The 26,259-nt window shown below is 43.3% G+C and overlaps 1 protein-coding gene across 1 annotated transcript; it reads left to right on the forward strand.

The window, feature by feature from the left end:
• Nucleotides 1-913: 913 nt before the first annotated feature.
• On the forward strand, nucleotides 914-21,672 carry LOC131684090 (stalled ribosome sensor GCN1). The gene is made up of 5 exons (XM_058966645.1): nucleotides 914-1,044; nucleotides 1,155-1,257; nucleotides 1,718-2,688; nucleotides 2,781-4,030; nucleotides 15,848-21,672. The coding sequence occupies exons 1-5, from the start codon at nucleotides 1,030-1,032 to the stop codon at nucleotides 21,480-21,482; spliced, it is 7,974 nt and encodes a 2,657-aa protein (XP_058822628.1). The 5' UTR covers nucleotides 914-1,029; the 3' UTR covers nucleotides 21,483-21,672.
• Nucleotides 21,673-26,259: the final 4,587 nt, after the last annotated feature.

Here is a 26,259-nt window from a genome sequence, read left to right on the forward strand (position 1 = left end):
CGCAATAAAAGTGTCATAACTCAATAATGACATTACTACATTGTATGGGAATTTTGTCATTACTGACATGGCCATTGCCTTACACGATCATTAAAAGTGATATTACTGCTCAGTAATGACTTTACTGGCGCCTCGCGGTCATAATATTGACGATGGTAATAATATTGACAGCGTAAACTAGCGATAAAGTTATTAATCACAAATTAAAATATTTTTTTTATTTTGGTTATAGATGTTTTAACCTTATGGCCATTCGCCTCTTATCGGGTTAGAAAAATCTCTTTAGAAAAATCTCTAAATCTATGTGCGGGGTTGAGAATCAAACCCAGGTGAGCTGCGTATAAGGCAAACGATTTACTAAATACGCTATGCCCGCCCCTAGATATTATGGTTGCAGTTGAAAATCGCTTTAGCTTCGCACGCTGAAAATAGAAGAAAAATCAAAAGGCGCAAGTTCACTATTTCGAGTTTTAAGTGCAACCAGAATAATAAAATTTAGAAAACAATAGACTTTTCTACCTCTCATGTACGTAATCTACATCACTAGCTGGTGGAAAATAATAAACAAAGACGGCAAAAGTTGAAAGTGTTCGTGAGACCGGTCTTCAAGAACTCAATGTTTCAAATTTTTCCTGTGTTTATAGGGGCCCTTACACACACAATAAAAGTGTCATTACTAAGTATGACATTACTGAAATTGTATGGGAAGTCCGTCATTACTCGCCTTACACGATCATTAAAAGTGACATTACTGCTCAGTAATGACTTTACTATCGCCTCGTGTAAGGGGCCCTTATAATATACGACTTGCGCCATTAGTGCACCCCTAGTCAGTATGAGTGCGAACAAGAACCAAAAGAAAATGCGATGACAGTACGATAGAAAAAAAAAAGAACAATACCAATGCGAAGCCGACCAATGTCCAGTTGTCATTTTTTGCATCATATTGTATTTCTCGTGCTTTTTGCATTTTCTTGTGCAAGTCCGAGTCGAACCAACGGGAAAAAACGCTGTTATTTCTAGTGAAAAATGGCAGATTCCGAGGTAATAACGATAATTTTAACAGATTAGCTACTGTTATCGAATCGAGCTCCGTGCTAGACTTTATTTCAGTTGTATTTTTACTGATAAAACCATTTTCATTTTACTTCTAGCTCGCGAAAGCCTTGAAGGACTTGCCGAATCGAGTTTTAAATGTGACCGTCGAAGAACGTCCCGAATTGTTCCGTAATGTAATCGCTGTACTGCCAAATCCAGGTAAGATAGTTAACCGTTTAATTATTATTGGTAATTGAAGTGCTTCTACGTAAAACGGCTAATTTTCCAGTCAGAAAAATCAGCAGACAAGTTTGTAACCTCACTTTATTTTTTCGTTGGCAAATCCCCGCCCCACAACAGAGATTTCAATATTAATTCGTCAAAAGGGCGAAACTGTTTTTTGTAAACAAACTTGTTTCGCTCATTAGTCTGCTGCAGAGTGGAATTTCATGAAAAATATGCGTTAATGTAAATTTTTACCCTGCGTAGAAGTAATTTCAATTGTTTTCTGCTTTGAAATTATAAAAAATTAAGAGAAATCATCAAAATAAAAGTTTGTTTACAAATCTTATTCGCCCTTTTGCAAATTTAATATGGATTTGACAGCTGTTTGCTGTTAGCCCAAGCAGTACTTTCGATGCCTGTATGTCTGATAGTGCGAATTTTGTTTCTGTTTCAGGTATCAACGCCACTATCGTTCGGGGAATTTGCAAAGTGATCGGAACGACGCTGACCAAATTCAAAGATCCGTCATCACAGGCACTGGTGCGTGATTTGATTGTTGCACTGCTGAAACAACATCCGGATTTAGCATACGAACACTTGAATAATGTTCTTAAAGCTTTAGTAACAAAAGATCTTGCCGCAGCACCACCACTGAAGGGCGCTCAAGCCGCCGTTCTAGCATTAGGATGGGCAAATCTGATTGCACTACATGGAGACCACGAATCCGACGTGGGAAAAAAGGAATTCCCCAAGCTCATCGAAGCTCAGGCTGGCTTGTACCAGCTGTCGTTAACATCTGGCATCCAGAAGATATCCGACAAAGCGTACAGTTTTCTGAAAGAATTTTTCGCTAAAAAGGAAGACTTTGAAAAGGTTTATTTCGCAAAGTTGCTGTCAATGGAACCTTCCAGTTCGGTGGTCCTTTTCCTATCGGCAATTTTAAGGTATTGCAAGGAGGTGCACGATAATCTTACGCTGCTGGAGCAAAACAAACCAAAATTGTTAGATTACATCGTGAAGGGGATTATCACGGTTAAAACTAAACCGCATGCAAGTGACATCGTTGGTTGCTCGGTACTGTTCAGCGCCATTAGCAAGGCAGAATTCAAGGCCAACATTTTACCGGCTCTGCAGCGGTCTATGCTGCGTTCGCCTGAAGTAATTCTTCGTGCCGTCGGAGCGATTGTTGGGGAAATTCAGGCTGATATTAGTGACTTTGCGTTAGATCTGGGTAAAACGTTGGTCCAGAATTTGGCCTCGAAAGATGAAACCGTTCGGCATGAAGCCGCCGAATCATTGAAACAGGTAGCTATGAAATGTGCCGCACCGCAAGCGGTCGAGACTTTGCTGAAGGACGTTTTCGCTATACTGAACGGTTCAGGCGGGAAGATTACGATGGTTGAGCTGAGGATCAATTTACTGCAGGTTAGGGTCGAGTTATTTTATTGCTTTTTATGTTCGTGAATTATTAGGGCACGAATGATTAACTTTGTTTTTACTACCCGTTTTTCTTGCAGGGTGCAGGCAACCTAAGCTACAACAAAATTGGTTCCGATGAGGTTCTAACAATTCTACCGACGGTCACCGACCTCTTCACTAAGGCGTTGGAAACAGAACTGCAGGAGAAGGCACTTTGTCATGCACTAGAAATGTTTGGCTTGTGGTCGATTTACTTTTGTGGGGAAATCCCTGCAAAAATTGATCAAACCTTCAAAAAGGGACTGGAAGCAAAGTCGCCAGTGCTTCGGGCAAGCTATTTGCAATGGTTCCTAGCATGTTTGGAGAATGGAACACTTCCCAGTGGAAGTGATTTTACCGTAGCTTTGTCAAAGATTGTGGAGAAAGCAGCACAGAACCCAACTCAGACACCAACGGTTTCCGAAGGCGTTGGAGCTGCCTGTATAATCCTGGTGACCAAGGCCAATGTCAACGATCAACTGAAGGACTTTTGGAACGTGGTTTTAGACATGAACAAAAAGGTATTCCTGGCTGAGAAATTTCTCGCCAACACCGCAGCCGAGACACTTTTTTACGTGATGTTGTTCTGTGAACGATTACTGCTTAATCATTTAGAAGAATTGAAGGGTCCATCGGATGCGCTTTTCAAAGCCGTGATACATTGCGTAACTTCTTCCCATAAGAAGGTTCGCAAATACTGTCTACCCCGACTGAAGAAAATCGTCAACAGTGTAAATGGGATCGACTTAGCTAATCGTCTGCTGCAAGTTCTCACAAATTTTGTAGAAAATACGAAAATTCTAAACGAAGGTGAACAGGAAGAAGGGGGAATTCCTGCTCAGGCGTTAGTAGACACTATTAAAACCATGACCGATATCGACTCCATACAGAGTGCAAACTCGCAGATAATAGCACTGAACGCATTGCTTTGCACCCACCATCCGGCGGCTTTTTCGGTTCAATCCGACTTGTGGGAAACTATTCTGCAGCGCTACGAGATGAACGGGAAGTACTTTATCTCGATGAATACTGCCGCGATCAAGGAATGTTTCTTCGACGGTTACAAAGCAACGGCCATGTATGAAAATACACTGGCGACACTTTCGCGCATTAGTCCGGAGACTATTCTGCCGGTGCTGGTGAGAAATGTAACGGATCAGTTAAACAATTCGCGGATGTCCAACGTTAGTGACGAGGAATATTTTACGTATTTGACACCGGATGGCGAGCTGTACGATAAGAGTGTGATACCTAACTCGGACGAGCAGATGAACACCGCTCACCTGAAGCGGGAGAACAAGGCGTACAGGTAAGTCGAGATTTATTGGGCGTCCAATATGATGGCAAAAAGCGATTCACTTTTTGTTTTGTTTCTCACATTGGCTATCAAATTGGCTAAGTCGATCAAATATTCTGTCTATTACTGTGTCTAGGTATAAATAAGACAAAACTGAAGTCTTTGCCTACGACTACTTTTCCCGTGACCGATATTATTGTTAAATATGCTTCGTTCAAGGCTATTTACACTCTCCAACATATTGTTCTAGCTCTCTGCCGAAGGGTTATTGGCACAGAGTGAGTCTTCTGCTCACCTGAAGATCCCTCAATCGATTAATCTATCGCTTGAAGTCTTAAAATGTGTAATCGAATTTTCAATATGGAGCGGTACATCCCATAATGAACAGTTGGGATGACGAACTTGGCATAAAGTCGTTCGACGCAATGATTAGGAAAGAAAGAAATCTTTTGTTTTTGACTCAAGTACCTCCGATGAAATAGTTGTATACGCATTCGTGACTCGCTCAAGAGCCTGAACGTTTCACTCGAATTCGCTATGTCTAACGCGATAACACAAGCAAGCCCTCCGTACTTTAATATCTACGATGATACATTTGCAAGAAGATATCTCTTGCTAACGCTTGGCCCAGTTTTGTTAGGCATAATCCTGGCTAAAACATCAACAGCCTTCGCCGTTTGATCGATAGGAACATAAGTATCGAAGTTCAGTTGGCCATCTATTATTATACTCCTTTGTTCCAGCGCGTTCTCAGAGGTTAGTTGCACCCTTTGCAGTTACTGACCAATAACATTTCCGCAATTTTTCTCTGCGCATCCAGTTTCCAATCGTGTCAATCGCTTCCATCGCAAACATTTCCGGTGTCTCTCAGTACCGTTATCACGATGTCGTCTGTGAACCGGGCGATTTTTACATCCCTGGGAAGTTTAGACGTCAGTACGCCGATTTACATCCCATTCCAGAGCGTTGGATCCAGAATAGAGGCCTGTGAGATACCTGCCACAGATTTCAAGAGATTTTTGATCGCTGTTTATATGGTAGACCAGAACCCGATTCCGGAAACAACCCCTCGTAATTTAACAGAGATAGCTAAGGACAATTATTTTATAGTGATTCCGAAATGGCTTCCCAGCTTGCGCTATTGAACGCGTTTTTGTAGTCTACTGTTATCTTGGTGCCCTTTTTTCTCTTTGAGCGCCGTTTCGACTCCGAATGGCGGCCATTGCAGACTTGGCTTTCCGCAATCTGAACTGTGTTCTCATCAAACCATGATCGATTTTAAAATGTTGAGGATAATAGAATTTTATCGATCGAATTCAGCGTTCATATTAGTTGTTACGACGAGGGATTCTCAGAAGGCTCACCTGGTTTTGGCAGTAGCTTCTATACTTTCCATTTATCAGGAAAGTGATCCTCATCTAATAATTTTTGGTGCAATTTTCTAAACATGTCCGGGACAGCCGTTCTGAAAGCGACGATGGTGATCCCATCCGACTACGACTCCTCGTTGAAGATTTGTATCGCTTCTGTGTTTTCCCACTCTACCTCGCCGCACGATACGATCGACCGTATCATTGGATCGTGCTCAGAGAAGAACTCTTCCACAACAACCTGCATTTTGTCAGGGTAGGGTTAGAAGTCAGTGCTTTGGCACAACACACGTATACGGTCTGATTGGTGAAACTCGCGAAGATCGCAACTCTGGTACGGTTTTCTGGGTTATGCGAGACTTGTGACACTGGGGGTATACGCTACGAACGAGATCAGGTCGGCTGAGTACCCATAATTTCTGGCGCCTAGGGACGTTGGAAAGGGATCATGTTGGGATATTTTGGAATCCACCTTAGAGAACATCTTCTTTTATGCTACGCGACTCAAGGCTAGGTTAGGTTCGCGTAGATCGACATCTCCTCTGGCTGAGCATTTTTCGCACCGGCACCGGTTCATCTTTGCGGTGTTGGCTACAAAAGCTATCATGTGTGTGCCTAACTTCATGACAATCGAGTACAGGTCCCCCTGGACGCAGGTCCAACGAATTGCTTATTGTTCACGGAATATTCTGACAACTTGCACGACGCGTCGAAAACAACTCGGACCTTCGCTGTTGTGAAGGATTCTTCGAATACAGAAAAAAATTGAAATTGCATGAAAAAATTGAAGTATGCAACCTTGTTGAGTGGATCTATTTGCTTCTTGAGGTTTAGGAAACGACGTTCGGCAATGGTTCTGGGTTCGCTGAGATTGACTTGCGAATCGCTGTACGAGGAGGCAAACCGTTTCCAGCAAAACTGTGCTGTGCTTAGCCTGGACCGACAGGCTCACTTGGCTATTGGGCGTCACTGAGCTGGAAGTGTCAGCGATGGCGTTCGACGATGCTGTCTTGTGCAGCAGGGAATGGTGTCTTTCATGGCAGTTACGACAGGAGAACACGGAGGTACAGTTTCTGGCTTGGATGCCCAGCAATTCTAGCATAGGCGTTTCTGGGAAACCAGCTCACGACGCTGGCAGATGGACATCTCGGAAAATGCTGGACATTGGAAGAGGAAATGCTTCTCCGGACAGGCGAGACACGGTAGATCACCGCTTGAGCAATTGCTTTCCAAGTCGATATGAGTTTTCCGCTTCAATGTCTACGGACTCGAATGGTTTCCGGGCTTCTCCTTCCAGCGACTGCAGCAGGTACTGCAGTTTCGCAACCGTCGGAATATCTGCATTGCTGTGGATCATTGACGTATACGTGTCACGGAATGCGAGACAACGCAAGAAATCACCGTAAAACTTGGGAAGATCCACATGAGCAGATGCCGCCATTGTGCTATTCAGCATGGTTGGGTTGAGGTACGCATCACGATTGGACAGCAGAAATCCTTTGACCGTACAATAACGCGTCTCGAAATTCATTCTCTCTTCCAGGTGGGTATCCAACATCTCCGGCTTATCGTGCAGCTAAATCTGTCCTTGTACCTCCAGGAACTCCTTGTTGACCCGGTCCAGTGAATCGAGACGGATTGGAATTTGGCAGGCGTCCGGATCACAATCGATCGCCATTGTACCACCTCACTGATCGTCACCACCACCGTTTGAATTATCGGAAACGAATAAATGGTACAAATCGATAAAACGGAATCCTTCCTGGCGCGGGTGCCGACAGTGACATAAATCGAACGAAAAAATCCTTCCAGTCGCGGTATGATTGGCTGCGATAACAAAGTTCGCACTGTACTGCAGCGATATCGTCCAAAATGGCCTTAATCAGAGCTTAAAAAAATCGATATCCCTCCGTGAACGTGAAAGAAAACGAAATTCAATTCATGTCCGCTACGATGAGTGAAATGTTTGTTTCGTTTCCCTCATCATTCGTTCTCCCGAGGCAGTGCATTCAGGTTCGGACATGTTCGGTTTCAGAAACAAACTGAATTTTGTCTCTATGCTAGCTCTGAGAAGGATTATTGAGCAAAAGTTCATCAGATATAGATTACGCAGTTCACTTATGCTCGAAAATGTAGAAGATGCTAACTTCTGCCTTCAAACTGTACACATAATAATAAATGAATGCTTTGGTTGGTGAATGAATTTATATTTCCTCTGCACTCAAGCATTCGATTCTGCATGAAATTTCAGTCAGTTGGAAAGTAACTGATTTTGAAATTTCGTAGCACTGGCCTTAACAAGAGACACCTTCGGGGGCTGGTACGGGCAGTGTGTTTGCCGTAGCGTATCGTATCAGCAGTAATTTGCAATGGTGTACTCACCGCACCGATCCTTCCTGGTTAGGGTATCCTCCGATCCAGTTCAAAGGACCAAATTTTGGTGCGACTTACTTGGGGTCCCGTTCCGTAGGTTTGTCTTCCTTCTTCAGAGAAGGCCCAGGACGATCGTCGATGATCAGGTGTAAATTCGCTGCTTCCATTACCAAAACGCAACTAGATTTACGGAAAACTACCTCCGTACTGCACTGCACCTAGGGACCTTTCTTCGTTATTTAAATAGCATCTACCGGTTTATCGGGGGAACAACTTCAATATTTTCAATAAAATCTGTCGCTCGTGACTTCGGACTATTGGCAGGGGTACGCGCGCACAGTACTTTATCGAACGAGGTAATATTATCTACTGTCGCTAGGTTTTACACATTTCGTCTATCACAGCTGATTATTGTACCTATAACCTATCAGTATACATAGCGATTGTTTGAATGCATAGTGCGATCGCTGTTTGGTTCGCTCACGCTGTGTTGATTATGCTATTTTCGGTCTGCATTGTTTTTCGTAGAGTAGTTCGTTTGGGTCCGTGGTAGGCCTATTTGGCAAATATAGTTCGTCAAGTTCATATGATTAAGTTTAATTCATTTAGGCTTAATTTAACGTAGATTTAGGGTTAAATGGTGTATTTATGTATACAGTAGTTCATCAACAAGGGGGTTCATTAAGTGTTTGGTATGTTTAGCCCGGAGATTATTGGAGCAAATATTTATTAACTAAGGGGGACGCTTCGCTAGGTTCATGGGTTTAACGGTATTGCAAACATCATCAAGCATATTTCGTGCATCAAGAACCTCTGATAGAGAACTGCTTTAAGATGGTTACTGAGTTCATCGAGTAGACCCACAGGGCTTATGTCTATTCTAGTCTAGTCTACGCATACACACTACGCAGTCAATATGTGTAGGGATCCTGGAAAATTGCAGAAGTTCGCTTACCACTTTACTTGTCAATATTAATGTTTGTGGCACATATGGTATGTGACACAACCATTAAAGCGGCCAGGCCAATTGTGCAGCGTACAATGTAGGAGATGATTCAAAATTATGCGACAATCAAAATATTCATTTAATGAAGAATTCAACCAACGAATCATTTTGAATCTTGAATAAGGAAGAAATGTGGACAACCGTACCGACTGTTTCAGTTAAAAGGGAGTTTGATAAATCGTTGGGAGTGGTTTGGCTAAGAAGATTGATGTCACTCCTTTGGTCCTACCTTCCTGGGATGGGACAGAGGTATTTGGGCCTGCCCTGGCTAATGAGTCTAGGTTATAGCGCCTTTCTTCGTTTCCTGAAATGAAGAAAAGAAAAGGCACAAGAAACTGGAACTAGGAGCCTCGCGAGTCGTCGTTGATGGAGACCCAGAGGGCTTATAGGCCTTTTTCATGTTTTATGTTTCTTTCATACTCTGTATAAGCCTGTGGTGTGACCGATTGGCGGGTCACCGTGGAATGACTTTTTCTGTGGGCTGTTTTTGCAGACATTGTTTAACAGCCTAATGGCAGTGTTTGTGAACACGGCTCGCAGTGTGTGTCATTGTGTGTTGATTTATCGTTTGGCTTCGTTATAGTGCGCAGGCGCCTTGCAAAATATAACAGTTGAAACCTATTAGTTGTGTTGTGTTGCAGTAATTGTAGTTTTTAGTACTAGCGTACAATTGTTATGTGCTAGTTTGTGTATGTGTATGTCTAAGTAATTGTGACAGATGGGTCAGGGATTGGATGCAGAACTGGCGTATATGATAGAACAGTGGGCAATCCTCCTTGGTATTGTTTAATCACTCTTTACCGGTGTTCAATCTGTGCATTCGATTCGATTAATACGGGAAGATTGGATTGGATAAATATGGGTATGATTAATTTACCGGCGCACGTTAATTATCCATTTCCGGTCAGCATTAGGTCCATGCTAACACTCACTAACACAATAAATTGCTTATTATCTCATATACACTCACAATCTCTTTCATTCCAAACTCACAAATGTGGCGTTCGCGATAACGCAAACCTGGTAACAAACGCGAACGTCCGCGATTTTGCCAATATTCAAACACACCGGTAATTAAGTGAACGTTTTAGCATGTACACACGCGAAGTTACATACACGTTAGCACGATTTCGCAAACAGGATAACACCTCGGTGACTAAGCGAACGGTTTAGCACTTATAAATTCACAAACGTGGTCTCAGCAGTGAATCGGTTGCATCCGGAAGTCCCTCTCCTCGGCCCTATTAGCATATGTCCAATGCCTTCAGGTGGACTAAACCCAAAAAAAAAATGATGCTCGTATCCATTAAACAACACGTTCCATGGCGACATAAAAATCGTATTTGTACAAGCGAAGTCACATACACGCGACAAACACGTTAACATACAAATGCTTGAATCCTTCGCGATCATCCAAGCAACCTACAGCCGCGATCTCGCGAACGTGAGATGTCTTTTTTATGTTATATGTCTTTTCATACTCTGCGCCAACCCATACCAACGCTCAACCACTAACCTCTGCGCGCTGATGTGGCCGGCTGGCGGGTCGACGTGGATTGACTTTTGCTGTGGGCTGTGTTTGATGGCATTATTCCACAGCTTAATGGCAGTATTGGTGGAGGGGCTCGCAGTGGGGGTCATTGTGTGTCCATTTATCGGTCGACTTTGCCTTCGTGCACAGGCTGATTAAATTAATTTGATAAATACATCAGTAGAAATCTATTAGTTATCGTTTTGTAGTAGTTGTAGTTTTTGGTACTAGTTTACAATTGTCATGTGCTAGTCGTATGTCTATCTGTGTATGTGTTCGTCTGAATATTTGTGATAGTTGGGTCAGGGATCGGATGCAGAACTGGCGTATATGATAGAATAGTGGGTAAAACTTCCGGTGTTCTATTTGGTCGGTGTTAGGTCAGACCGGACTAAGTGACAGTGCATTGATTTCGAGAAAAAACGCGTTTAAAGTTTGAATCGCATCATCCTTTACATTATAATTGGAAAATATTTTTTGCAATAATTCTTGTTTATTGTTTCATATTTCAAATCCGGTAAAAGTGGAATGTAGATGAAGAAATTCTTTATCCAGTGCTATCATTAACTCATTTTTTGATGTTTTGCGACTTAGTCCAGTTAACACCGACCATTTGTGCACTCGATTCTATTCATTCAGGAAGGTTGGATTGGATAAATTAAGGAACAATTAATTTACCGACGCACGTGAATCATCCATTCTCGGTCAGCATAGCATGATGAAAGTCTAACAGAATGCGATTGTCGTTAATGGTAAATAAACAACATTTGCATGAGTTCAAGTAGTTTGTGTTTATGTTACATATGTTTTTTTTTCTATTCTACTTCATTGGTCTGTTCTTTTGTACATTTATTAGTTTGCTTTTCCATTACTCATGTATACCAAAATAGTATCGGTCAATCTATGCACTTCCAATGAATCTCTGCATCTTTTTTTTCTTTATTCGGCATGTTGTGATCCCTTTTATTAGTATACTCTATAATATACTCTGTCTATACTAATATAGGTACAACCGCACAAACGCTAGTGATATGGCGTAACTTACTCCCTGTCAGAATGTGAATTCTACACCCAAAATTAACTATGAGAATAAGGGTCCGCGTGACCATCCAAGAACGCACGCGTATATAGGAATGGTCACACGGTTAAAGGGCGAAAACGAAATTATTGCGACGCATTCAACAGGGCATAACTTTTTTACCATTGGGTAAAAATCAACCAAATTTTGCACACTTTCTCATTGATGTGTATTGTTTACATGCTGTCAAACTCGAAGTCGTGTTTTTCGATTCAACGAAAATGGGGGTGAACCAACGCGAGTCGAGAGAACAAATTCTTTCCAAACACCTGGAATTTCCTGACCTGTCGCGCCGGCAGTTGGGAAAAATGTTGAACATTCACCATTCAACCATCTCCAGAGTGTTGAAGCGGTTCCAGGAGCGGTTGACGTTGGACCACGGCAAAGGAGCTGGCAGAAAACCGGCACCGAAGAACAAAAAGACGGAGGGAAAGGCGAAGCGGATTATTGAAGCAAGTCCCAGCGTCTCAAGCCTAAAAAGATCGGCATGTCGCAGAGCTACGTCCAGAATACAAAGAAGAGAGCAGGACTACACACATCCAAGGTACAGAACTTCCCAAACCGCAATGAGCGGCAACAATCGACGGCTAAAACTCGGACACGAAAGCTCTACGAGAAGATGCTGACAAAATATGGCTGCTGTGTGATGGACGACGAAACGTATATAAAAGACGATTTTAAGCGAATTCCGGGGTTGGAGTTTTTCACCGGCAAGAGCAAGTTCTATGTGGACGACAAATTTAAGAAGAAAATGTCGAAATTCGCCTCCAAATATCTCATTTGGCAAGCCATCTGCTCTTGCGGACTGAGGAGTGAGCCTTTCGTGACAAAGGGCACAGTAAATGGCGAGATCTACAAATCTGAGTGCCTCGAGAAGCGCCTTTTGCCGTTCTTGCAGCAGCACGACGAAGCTCCGCTATTTTGGCCAGATTTGGCATCCTACCACTATTCTAAAAGTGTCCTGGAGTAGTATGAGGCCAATTCTGTCCATTTTGTCCCAAAGGACATGAATCCGCCAAACTGTCCGGAGCTGCGCCCGGTGGAGCAGTACTGGGCAATGATGGAACGGGAACTTCGGAAGAGCAAGACGAGAATGACATGTTAAGAAAATGGAAAAAAAACTGAGAAACTGGTACCGGATGACACTGTAAAGACTTTGATGAAGGGCATCAAGCGAAAATGCGTTCAATTTTACACTCAAGACTCCATTGATTAACTTTTCTTTTGATTTTTGAAGTAAATATATGTATAAAACCACCCTGAAATTTTGGTTTGATTTTAAACATTAACATAACATTTTCGGTGTCGCAATAATTTCGTGTTCGCTCTTTAATTTTCCTACAAGTAATAAGTTTAAGATTATTTCGTTTCCATTTCACTTGTAATTATTTAGGTAAAGTTATAGAATAAATGATGATATTATTATTATTACTCACGTTTAGTTCCCTTCTAACGTCTATTCAATTTAATCGGTGGCTTTGAGGCAACCTTCAATCAACCATAGACTTCCGTATGGAAATAGCTTTACTATCTAATTTATAAGATTCATTTGTTAATTCATAGTTAGATTTTAAGCACAAATTCTTACCAGTTCGTTTTTGCGTTGAATACGTAGATTAAATATATTAGCACTAAATTAACTTCACTACTATTAAGCACTAGATGTAGTTAATTATTTTAAGCAATAGATTTAGTTCACTAATTTTAAGTTCAATATCATGTAGCTATAGAGTTAAGTATGTGTTTTTTTGCCTTATGTACAGATTGTGCTTACTCACTCGATGTGACAACTGGGCACTAGAGTCTATTTTCCTGAGTCGCGCCGAGACTCGCTCCATGGTGCCCGTTCGCAAGGTTGCCATCATTACTGTTAGCGTCAAAGTTGGTGATGCAGATAGTGGGCGCGCCGACCTAATAGAATAGGCAACAATGTCTCTATTTGATTTTTATATTTGCTCTTTAGTTATAAAAAAATGCTCTTCAAGCAAGATGTTAAAAGTGTCCATATCTTCTGTTGCCAACGTAATAAAAGTGTTTGAAGAATGTTTGTTGATAGCCAAAATATCTGGATTTGGAAGAAGTCAAAAACGGAAGCCGCAACGACGTCAAAAAGGGCTGGCTGACGGTTTCTAGCTGAACACCAACCTCTCCCTCCGAGATGCCACGAACAAGTCGTGGAGCTCTGTATGTAATATCTGGTTTGACAGGCTTTCTGCACCTGTGGCTTGACAAGCGTGCATTGTAACCGGGACCCTCAAAATGAAACGTCTTGATATGACCGTCATATGAATACAATCAATGTAACGCATCAACGCTTAAGAAAATTTGATTCTAGTCGCTATCTCCAAAGTTCAAATAAACATTGCTTAACTTCAAAAGTATCAAAACAAATGTTCCAAAAAAAGTAAACTCAAAAGAACAACTCATGTTTAAAAGAAGGGAAACTCTTTAGCTCTCAAAAACACCTGTACTAAATTCTGAAATTATATTACTAAAAGAAATGTAAAAATACAGCCATTGTCTAATACTACTCGCAGTGTACTCTTCGGGAAGAGAAAAATGGACAAACATTCTGAATAAGATTATTGAAATTCATTCAGATTTTTCCCAATTTAAAGCAATATGGGGCTTTTCTCATCTTAAACCAAAAATTTCTGGGACATAGTTATATATGGAGAATGAACTTCTGGACACTGCTTTTCTGGGAAAGGGTACATACTGGAATATAATTTTCTAGGAATTGGTGCTTTCGAGGGAATGGTTTTCTGGAGAACAGATCTTTCTGGGGAAAAATTTCGGAGTTTTAGTTTCTGGGGAATGGTTTTCGGGGGAATGTCGTAGAACCATGAAATGGCACAGTAACGCTAGGTCGCGTTTTTATAAAGCATAGCATAGCATAACATGAACACCTGCACAAATCGTAGGATGGACTTGCAGAATTGAGCATATCCATTGTCATATCAGACTCCGCCACAATCTACAATGACATAGACCCGCTCAACTCCACACACCTGGCCACGTCCTTACAAGCGTTTTTATTTCATAATAGTCCTATCACCTACTTAAGGAAAACGCTCGGAACCGAAACAGTTTTCATAGATGACGGAGATTTCAAAAAAGCGAAAAAATGTGATCTGGAGATTATACCAATATTTACTAGTCTCATGCTGGTTTGGGTGGCTTTATGATGAATAAAAAGAATATGATAATAAAATATTATTTTAATGTCGACTGGCATGTACCAGTTCATAAGGATGAAACCTTACAAAGCATACCGAAATAAATAGTGTAGTGAGTATCCGAGTTCAACACGACACAACTAATCCACATTTTTTGAACAGTACAAATCAGTAACCCTGTAGGGAAGCAAAATCGGGAAGCTCTCACCCGATTGACGTCGGAATTATTCCCTCGGTAAACTTCGCTTTTCGATTGACACAGCTTCTCTGCAAACCTTCATCTTCTGGTCATTGTTAATGTGAACCTTTGATATCATGCTATTTTCTTCTGCCAACAACTTTGCGTTTAAATTTTTTTACGATGAGATTCACACTGGACTTTGTTTTTAAAAAAAAACACGTGGTGCATAAAAGCTACAGCTTCAAGTTCACTTTCACAATAATTGAACAGGTTTTTTTTTATTATTTCAGTTATCGCGTGACGTATTCGGACTTGAAAATTTCATAAACCGCGGGATAAATTCGGGTTATTGTTCGATAGTAAAGACTGTTTCACAGGATTCCATTTTTATCAATAGAAATCAGTTGAACAACACTAAATAGCAATTGGTCGAACGCACTAAACTTTAATTGTTGATCATTATGCGTTTTCAATTTCAAGAGTAGAATTTGCATTTTGAAAAAAGTAACGCTCGGTCGCGTTTTTATAAAGTTCCGAAAATAGAATAACCAAAAGGTACGCGCGGTTAATTACGGTTTTCGGCTAGGTTCGTCCCTCCCTCTTCGATACGAAACAACTACGAAAATTAATATTCCGTTAGCTCGATTTGACTAGCAACTTGGTTTTGCTAAATAGTTAGGCCTTACAATTTGGCCATTAGCTAACTTTCTAGCCAACCAATTTAAATGCGTTGCCATTATTTTTTTAATATTTTAGACCTTATGGTTCGAAACACGGACACGGTAATGTACTAAGTCAACCGTAACGGCGTTGATCCGACACGCGCACATTTTTTTGAGCCTCGACTCAAATTATTACCACTGCAGAAATAGGAATAACGGTTCTCCACAAACCGCACAGATGGAGTAGAATTGTGCACTCCGACGTTTCTTGGAAAATCACAAGAAGTAATAACCCTACACATCTGATATCTAACTAAGACCGTACCATTTGAGCAATGTTATTCAAAATTCTCTTTGTATGGAAGAAAAAATCATTCAACAGCATAAAATTCAAACACAAATCACCCTGTTTATTTGAAAAGCAATAATAATATCCTTTCATATTCCAGCTACAAGGAACAACTGGAGGAACTACAGCTCCGCCGGGAGATCGAGGAAAAGCGCCGCAAGGAAGGTAAATCCAAACCACCCCAGCTGACACCCAAGCAGAAGGAAGCAATCGAGAAGCAAACCGAGAAGGAGAAAGCCATCAAAACTCGCCTACGTGAGCTAAATAACATCATTGCCACGCTCATCTCGCAGATCGAAGGTGCCGTCAAGGGAACTCCACGGCAGTTGTCCCTTTTCTTTCCTACCTTGTTACCGGCAATCTTACGAGTTTTCTCCTCCCCTCTGGTTGCGCCTTCAATGGTTAAGTTGTACCTGAGGTTAATGGAAACCTGCTTTAGTGGGGACTTGGCCGAAGTGGGACGTGATGTGGCCATAGCCACGATTCGACTGAGTAAACCGCACTGTGACTTGGAGGAGAGTTGGTGTACCGCCAACTTGGTTGAACTGGTTAGCGATATTTTGGTGTCACTTTATGACGAAACAATCGATAAGTATAATGTGCACATTGACGAGGATGGAGCAAAGAATTATCTGCTTAATGCTCCGGCTTTCAGTTACACGTTTGAGTTTTTGAAAAGGGCACTGGTTATACCGGAGGCAGGCAAGGATGAGAGTTTGTTAATTAATGGGATACAGATTATTGCCTATCATGCGCAGTTGAAGGGAGATACGGTAGACGGGTTGAATTTCGACGATTTGTATCACCCGAAATATATGCCAAGACTGGAGATGTTGAAACTGTTGTTGAAGCTGATTCAGCAAAACCGCGGTAGGATTCAGACGCAGGCTGTAGCCGCGTTGTTGGATGTAGCGGAGAGTAGTTCGGGGAAAGAGTATACGGCTACGGCTGATCACAAAGAGATTGAGTGTTTACTCGTAGCGCTGCAAGACGAGTTGGATGCGGTACGGGACGTAGCATTACGAGCGTTGGCGATCATGATTAAAGCACTACCATCGATTGTTGATGACTATGAACTGGGTTTAAGATTGACCCGAAGACTGTGGGTAGCAAAGCATGACGTATCTCAGGATACTAAGGAGCTAGCGGAGAGTTTGTGGGTTCAGGGCGATTTTGAGGTACCCATCGTGATGGCAGATGAGCTTATGAAGGATATCATTCACCCGGAACCGTGCATCCAGAAAGCGGCTTCGTATGCTTTGGTTTCCATTCTGGCCGAAGATTCTAGTATTATTGACAGTATTCTAGAACAGCTATTGGAAATTTACCAGGAAAAATTAACGATGATTCCGGCTAAGTTGGATCAATTTGATCGCGAGATTGAGCCAGCCATCGATCCCTGGGGTCCGCGAAGGGGTGTAGCAATAGCTTTTAGTCAGATCGCCCCATTTTTGACGGCCGATTTGGTCAACAGTTTGACACAGTTCATGGTTTCAACTGGACTACGTGATCGAGAAGAAATCGTACACAAAGAGATGCTAGCTGCTTCGCTGGCCATAGTGGAACATCATGGCAAAGAAAGTGTGTCCTATTTGCTGCCAACTTTCGAAGAGTTTCTGGATAAGGCCCCAAACAACAGCGATTATGATAACATCCGCCAAGCGGTGGTAATTTTGATGGGATCGTTAGCCCGACATTTAGATCGCGATGACGAACGCATTCAGCCGATCGTTAATCGACTTCTAGCAGCTCTGTCGACCCCATCACAACAAGTTCAGGAGTCGGTAGCGAACTGCATCCCGCATTTAATCCCATCGGTCAAAGAGCAGGCTCCACAGATGGTAAGGAAACTGATGCAACAGTTAGTTAAATCGGAAAAATACGGAGTGAGAAAAGGAGCAGCATACGGCATTGCTGGAATCGTGAAAGGTCTCGGAATTTTATCCCTCAAACAGCTAGATATAATGACAAAGCTCACAAATCACATCCAGGACAAAAAGAACTTCAAGTGTCGTGAGGGAGCACTTTTTGCTTTTGAAATGCTGTGCGCAACCTTGGGTCGTTTGTTTGAACCCTATATTGTACACGTTTTGCCTCACCTGCTGCAATGTTTCGGAGATTCTTCATCTTATGTTCGGGAAGCAGCTGACGAGTGTGCTAAAACTGTCATGGCTAAATTGTCGGCTCATGGAGTGAAGCTTGTGCTACCCTCACTGCTCAACGCTCTGGATGAAGACTCTTGGCGTACGAAGACGGCTTCCGTCGAACTCCTCGGGGCAATGGCTTTCTGTGCTCCTAAACAATTATCCTCGTGTTTGCCAAGCATCGTACCAAAGCTGATGGAAGTTCTTGGAGATTCACACATAAAAGTCCAGGAAGCAGGTGCGGATGCTCTGCGAGTTATTGGCAGTGTCATTAAAAATCCCGAAATCCAAGCAATTGTCCCGGTTCTGCTGAAGGCCTTGGAAAATCCGTCATCAAAAACATCCGCATGTCTACAAAGTTTACTGGAAACTAAATTCGTCCATTTCATTGATGCTCCATCACTCGCGCTGATTATGCCCGTAGTCCAACGCGCCTTCATGGATCGTTCGACGGAAACGCGTAAGATGGCAGCACAAATCATAGGGAACATGTACTCGCTTACCGATCAGAAAGATCTGACTCCGTACCTACCGAATATCATCCCGGGACTGAAGACCTCCTTGCTCGATCCGGTACCAGAGGTTCGTGCCGTATCTTCGCGTGCCCTTGGGGCGATGGTCAAGGGAATGGGTGAGTCATCCTTCGAAGACCTACTGCCGTGGTTGATGCAGACTCTCACGTCGGAAAGTAGTAGCGTTGATCGGTCGGGAGCAGCACAAGGACTGTCGGAAGTTGTCGGAGGATTGGGTGTTGAAAAGTTGCATAAGTTGATGCCGGAGATCATTGCCACGGCGGAAAGAACGGACATTGCTCCACACGTGAAAGATGGTTATATTATGATGTTTATCTACATGCCAAGTGCGTTCCCGAACGATTTTACCCCGTACATTGGACAGATCATAAACCCAATTCTGAAAGCTTTGGCGGATGAGAATGAGTACGTGAGAGACACTGCGTTGAAGGCTGGTCAAAGAATTGTGAATCTATATGCAGAGTCGGCGATTGCTTTGCTGCTGCCGGAGCTTGAAAAAGGTTTGTTTGACGATAATTGGCGCATCCGGTACAGCTCGGTCCAACTACTAGGAGATTTACTGTACAAAATATCCGGAGTTTCTGGAAAGATGACAACGCAAACAGCTTCCGAAGATGACAACTTCGGAACGGAGCAGAGTCACAAAGCGATCATCAGGAGTTTGGGTGCGGAACGAAGAAATCGAGTTCTGGCTGGGTTGTACATGGGTCGTAGCGATGTTTCACTTATGGTTCGACAAGCGGCGTTGCATGTCTGGAAGGTTGTAGTTACGAATACACCCCGAACTTTGCGAGAAATTTTGCCGACGTTGTTCAGTTTGTTATTGGGATGTTTAGCCAGCACAAGCTACGACAAGCGGCAGGTTGCGGCTAGAACACTTGGAGATTTGGTTCGAAAACTGGGAGAACGTGTACTCCCCGAGATCATTCCTATTTTGGAGCGCGGTTTGAATTCAGATCAAGCCGATCAACGACAGGGTGTATGTATTGGTCTCTCGGAAATTATGGCATCTACGTCCAGAGACATGGTGCTAACTTTCGTGAATAGTTTAGTTCCTACTGTTCGGAAAGCGCTGGCTGATCCTCTTCCAGAAGTTCGTCATGCCGCTGCCAAAACATTTGATTCGCTTCACGCTACGGTCGGATCTCGTGCTCTTGATGACATTCTACCGTCTATGCTGGAAAGTCTCTCCGATCCAGATCCGGACGTGGCCGAATGGACTCTGGACGGCCTTCGTCAAGTTATGGCCATCAAGTCACGCGTCGTGTTGCCATATCTTATACCACAGCTGACTGCTAATCCTGTTAACACAAAAGCTCTTTCAATTCTGGCATCTGTGGCAGGAGAAGCTCTTACTAAATATCTACCGAAGATTCTACCGGCTCTACTATCGGCACTATCAGCTGCACAAGGCACTCCAGAGGAAGCTCAAGAATTGGAATACTGCCAAGCGGTAATCCTATCCGTTAGCGATGAAGTCGGAATCCGGACCATCATGGATACCGTTATGGAATCTACTAAATCGGAAAATACGGGTACACGGAAAGCTGCCGCAACACTTCTGTGCGCTTTCTGTACTCACTCACCAGGGGACTATTCTCAATATGTCCCTCAACTATTCCGAGGATTGTTACGATTACTGGCGGACTCAGATCGGGATATTCTTCAGCGTTCATGGGATGCCCTCAACGCAGTCACTAAAACTTTGGACTCGGCACAGCAAATTGCCCATGTCACGGATGTTCGTCAAGCGGTTAAGTTTGCTAGCAGTGATCTCAAGGGTGCTGAGCTGCCAGGTTTCTGCTTACCCAAAGGTATCACTCCGCTCCTACCGGTATTCCGCGAGGCTATTCTCAATGGTTTACCTGAGGAAAAGGAGAATGCCTCCCAGGGGTTAGGAGAAGTTATTCAACTGACTTCCGCTTCATCATTGCAACCTTCTGTGGTTCACATCACTGGACCACTTATCCGCATTCTCGGCGATCGGTTTAACGCTGGTGTTAAAGCCGCTGTTCTTGAGACGTTAGCCATTCTTCTACATAAGGTTGGAATCATGCTGAAACAATTTCTGCCGCAGCTGCAAACTACATTCCTCAAGGCCCTGCACGATCCTACCAGGATAGTTCGGATCAAGGCTGGTCACGCACTTGCAGAGCTGATCGTGATACACACCAGACCCGATCCGTTATTCATCGAAATGCACAACGGTATCAAGAGCGCAGACGACTCAGCTGTTCGAGAGACAATGCTTCAAGCTTTGCGAGGTTTGTTGACGCCAGCCGGTGATAAGATGACTGATCCATTGAAAAAGCAAATCTATGGCACGCTCGCCGGTATGTTGGGCCATCCAGAGGATGTTACTCGCTCGGCAGCCGCCGGTTGCTTCGGTGCGCTTTGCCGTTGGTTGAACCCTGATCAGCTGGATGACGCTTTGACCTCACATTTGCTAAACGAAGACTACGGCGATGATTTAACTCTGCGGCATGGACGTACAACAGCTCTTTTCGTGATTCTCAAAGAATTCCCGGCGGCTGTGTACATTGAGAAATATGAGACTAAAATCAGTAAAACCATCATCGCTTCGATACAAACAGACAAGATCCAAATTGCCCTAAATGGAGTTCGTGCAGCCGGCTACCTCCTCCAGTACGGAATGTGCTCCGATGAAGTGAAACTCCCACAGGCAATCATCGGTCCGTTTGTCAAATCCATGAACCACATGAGCAACGAAGTGAAACAATTGCTAGCAAAAACTTGCATCCATCTGGCGAAAACCGTTCCGGTTGACAGGACGGCTCCGGAATATTTGCGGTTAGTGATCCCGATGCTCGTCAACGGAACCAAGGAAAAGAACGGCTACGTTAAATCCAACTCAGAAATTGCACTAGTCTACGTACTTCGGTTGCGCGAAGGCGACGAAGTACACCAGAAATGCTTAACACTATTGGAACCGGGTGCCAGAGAATCGCTCAGCGAAGTGGTCAGCAAAGTTCTGCGCAAAGTTGCCCTCCAGCCGGTGGGCAAGGAGGAGGAGTTAGACGACACGATTCTCACGTGATTAGGGTGGCTTTCGCTGCTGACTTTAGGAAGACGCAAACAGTTACAACTCGGTGGTTTATCCACTGGTTGCCCTGTGAGACTAGTTATTGCCATGTATTGCTGTGACACTTTGCTAGTGGTAACAAGTTCGCTGTTCCGGAGCACATGGCACACTTGGAACAATAAAGAAAATAATCGATATGAAAACAGTTGTCATTTTCTAGGTTCGGTAATTATAGTGGACACTAAAAGAAAGTCTTGATTGGTTTTGGGCGGCTATCTCGGTCGTTACAAAATTTGGTCCGGAATCTATCATAATCAGTATTGTACTTATCGCGACAGTGATTGTCAACTCAACTATACCTACCATTCGCAGATAATTAAATGTGAGACTTCAACTATTACAGGTTTTAGATTTTTGGTAAATAAATATTCTGTATTCGTCGTAGTTGTCATAATTCCTATGGAAAATGTTGGCTGTGTTGTCATTTGCTTTTGGTTGTTTCTCTGTTATTTTCTAACGGTAAGTATAATTGGGTTTCTTATATTTTACACAAAATAAATGCATTGGTTACGCTACACTGTTCTAAAGCAGGGACGACAACTGTTACCACTTGTTTTATGGTAACGTAAATCGTGTTTTATTTGTTTAGGTTAAAGCCTACACTGCCGCTCTATGCATAATTGTCCCATGTGTATAGGGAATCCCGTAGAATATGGGACAGTTATGCGTATAGCGGCAGTATATAGCAGAGACTATTTCCATAGCCATAGGCTAATAAGATGAATTCGAAACGCTAAACAAACGACACGACCTGAACTCAAAAAAACATTCCGAAGACATAGTATCCGCGTCATCGACCGCCAGTTATCAGTAGATTGAGTGAGCCTTTGATTAGAACGCAAACATAATTTCTCTAATAATAGTTCTTTGTTTATTGATTTTCAGCCACTGTACCAATCCAACCAATACAAAGACGACATATTCAGGGTTTTTTTTGGTAAAAGTTTAAGAAGCAACTGTAGAATCGAAGGAACTGTGGGCTCAGTTTCGCCAGTGAGAGCAACTTAGACAGTAAATCAATCATATTATGTGAGGTTGACAGTAATGCAACACAACTGTCTGCAGTACATCAGGATAACAATCGTTCTCACTGCAAGGTTATCGCGCTTGTTCCCGAAACGACAGTGAACAGACAAGAAAAAGTTTACCAGGATTTCGAAGACCTTTCCGACCTGGGGTCTCAGTGAATGTTTCTGATCTGCTACTGGTTGCAAAGAACCAAGCAGCTTTAGCAGCGAGTTTAAGGTCCCATGTCATAATCCAACAGCAGCTCCTTCAAGTGGCAATACCTACGTTTGACGGCAGCTACCTCAGCTGGCCGAAGTTCAAAGCGATATTTCTGGATCTGGATCATATCGACAAGGCCCTCGTCGGAGAAGCAGTCGGAGTACTAGACGCAAGGTGTTGAGCGAGACTAGTTACCAGTAAGCCGGGGTCACTCTCACCTCGCGATTCAAAAGTGTGCGTGCGATTGTGGAGTCACAGCTGTGAGAGTTTCAAGTTTCATTCATTTCATAACGAACGAGGATACCAGAGTGCCTGTACTACCATAAAGAAACGATGTCCGGCATGTCGGAGCACATATCAGTGTCTTGGTTGTGAATACCCTCGCCAAGTCGACATGAATGGATTGGGAGTTCACACAACAAAAGAGTCCTTCCAAGCAACGAACAAACCATCAAGTTCCTGACATTCAGAGCCGAAATTCTGGAAAACTGTAAAGTGGCATACCAGATTCAAGTTCCACCAGTGAGTAAACTTAATATAGCCTGAGCTGGCTTATGACTTTTGCGGCGATTTCCACCTCAACTTCCAGGTCGCGATATTTATTCATTTCTGGATAAACATGTGAAAAGGGCATATCGCAAATGAGAGCCTCTCTGTGTTTATTTTCTCTTTCGATTATCACAGCGTCATCATAAAACTTTCAATAAATATCGAAAGACTCTGATGTCGTCTAGCATATTATGCTAAGAGTTAAGAGGCAAACGTAAAAGCGACCTAGTTATTGATGGAAGAGAATGTTTAATGCCCAACATTCGTGATCGTGTAACACGGGCGATCAGAAACGCACTATCTTCGGTATTGGTTCCCCGTCGTGTTCAGTGATCTGGGTGGAACGCGGCCGATCAAGATAGAAAATCGTAGGAAGAAACGACAGGAGTAGAACAGTGGTGGTACTGGAACAGAGTAGTGCTTCAACATCCTGAAGCCAAGATATCTGAGTCTATCCAATAAGCTGCCATAGTTGCGAGAAATCCACCTGGGGTGGAACGTGGCTGGTGTCTTTAGGGAGTCCTACGTCGCCGACGAGTTAGTGCAGCTCTTGAACGTGGTCTCGCGTGCGAATCCCATTTCTTGTCCACATACACAAAAGATCCGACAGGGAGGTTCGCGCGGCAAAATTCAAAGAAATCATTGCCAAGTAGGAGGACTGTTGAGATTTAGCACTGATGCGATTTCTGATCATAGAGAGGAGATTGCTACGTAACCCCGGCCGAGCTCCAGATGAGGTTCATCTAATAGTACGAGGATCTCGGTCAAAGCCTCGAAGTGACCGAATCAGATGACCCGCAGGCCTAGAAGAATTTTTATTTATCGCATCACGCCATTTTGCGCCGTTCTAGTATAGCCACGAAATGTCGGGTAGTATTCGATGCCAGCGCGAAGTCTCGTCCAATTTTGCTTTGAGCGATGCACTCATCATCGGCCAGGTAGTGCGAAGCGATCTGTATTCCATCATGCTTCGCTTTCTCACCCATGAAGTAACTTTCACGGCAGACATTTGCAAATTGGGAGGTAAACACACTACTCCTGCGCTTGGAGGTAAGCACACTACTCTTCTTTAACCCTTCGGAAGTCGCGCAAATGGCCCGTTGAACGACCAGCCGCTGGTGCGCTAAAAGTATTTCGCTAGATTTTCAGAGCAGTGCACTAGCGCGACTGCCGGAAGACTAATAAGATCGAGCCAACGACAAGAGACGTCGTGATCAAGCGGTGTATCTACGCCGAGTTCTACGATCCTCTCGGTCTTTACTCACCTGTCCTCGTCCTCGCCAAACAAGTAGACAACCCATTCGACGAGAATCATGCACTACAGTGTCAAGAACTCCAGTGTCACACCTCAACCAAATCCAAGTTCCTAGAGGTGTTGAAAACAACAACGTGTGTCTCTGTCGCCTCGGTCGTAACATACGGAGCCATTGTGTTTGCGTGCGGAGCATACACGCCGATGGAACGGCAAAGGATCCCCGGTGTCGTTTTCTAAGACTACCTATCGTAGATCCTGAGCAGAAACAACCTGACACGGTATTGAATTTCTCGCCTTGACAATTTATCACATTGTACCGCCTGCAGCTGTTCCAGATGTAGATCTACCAGAAATGAAAGCGGTCCTAGCCGTACTCACTATGAAAATCAAACCAACTTTTTTCTTTTTCTTGATTTAGTAGCTTCTGCGAACTGCAACGAGTCATCGAATATGCTCAGCGGTTTGTCAACAACTATTGATAATTTGACCGTCGTTAACTAATCAAATTGAAAGAGGCTATATCCGTATTATCCAGTTCTTCTGCGTTGGAAATGAAATTCAGTGAGTTATACACAAAAAATTTCAGAAAACCCTGCAGAATTATTGCCGTCATCCGACATACTTTCCAATACGGACTGCTTCGAGGTAGTACGGAAATGTACGTCGAACTACTTTACATCGGCCAAAGTGCGGCGCTGCCATGCGGCAACGATACTGGCTCGATCCACTATCAGGCATTCCGTGAATATGTTTCGATGCAATCAAACCGATTCAATTGATGAGCAACTTGAAAGTTGATCCGTCGCTGCCCTTCGCAGTTACTGGCGTCGACTTCCTCGATTCAATTTGAGCCACCCTCACTACTAAGACCGTCCATTTGGAGGTAGTGTCCGTCTTAACAACTTTTTGGCGCCCTGTGAAGGTACAGCAGCCGCAGAGGATGCTTTTAAGAATTTTAACACGAGAACGCGAGAATTCGAGTATTCTGGAACAAGACACCGTTGCTTATAGTGTATCATTGGTTGCATACCAAGTCACGCGGAGCCTGGTACAGTTGGCCGAGGAAGAAAAGGACTGCAGTTGAATTAATAAAATACGAAGTTTACGTGGACAACGCAATTTCAATTTTTTAGAACTTACCACCTGGGAAACGTGAGACCCAAGCGCCGTTGAAGCAAATACTGTCATCAAGGTCCTGGGTTTGCTCTGGGATGTAAATGCACCACTCCTCGTTAACCAGGTCAAGCCATCGACAAGAGACGTGATGAAGCGGTGTGTCTTCGCCGAGTTCTACGATCCTCTCGGTCTTTACTCACCTGTCCTCGTCCTCACCAAACAACCGGACAAGGATGCATTTCAGAATTTTAACACGAGAACGCGAGAATTCGAGTTGAACTTTTCCTCAGTAAAGCCTGAATATTTGGTTGTTTCTCCTAGCAAAACGAAACGAATCAGTCTTCATACAGTACGACAACAAAACACGAATTGAATAATTTTTAAAGAGGCCGTTTCTTTTATGCGAGCCACCGAGCCCACCGTTTATGGTCATCCAATGAGGCAGTGCTAACTCGATCGTTGCCCGAATTGCACGGACCAATTATAACGCAGATAATCACTGTTGTCCTTAAATCTATCACCCTTATTCTTGTTTATGACGAATGCAAGATTCGTTCGAAAGCGATTCGAACGAATAGTAAACCC

The sequence above is a fragment of the Topomyia yanbarensis genome, chromosome 2 (genome assembly GCF_030247195.1).
Source record: "Topomyia yanbarensis strain Yona2022 chromosome 2, ASM3024719v1, whole genome shotgun sequence".
NCBI lineage: Eukaryota > Metazoa > Arthropoda > Insecta > Diptera > Culicidae > Topomyia > Topomyia yanbarensis.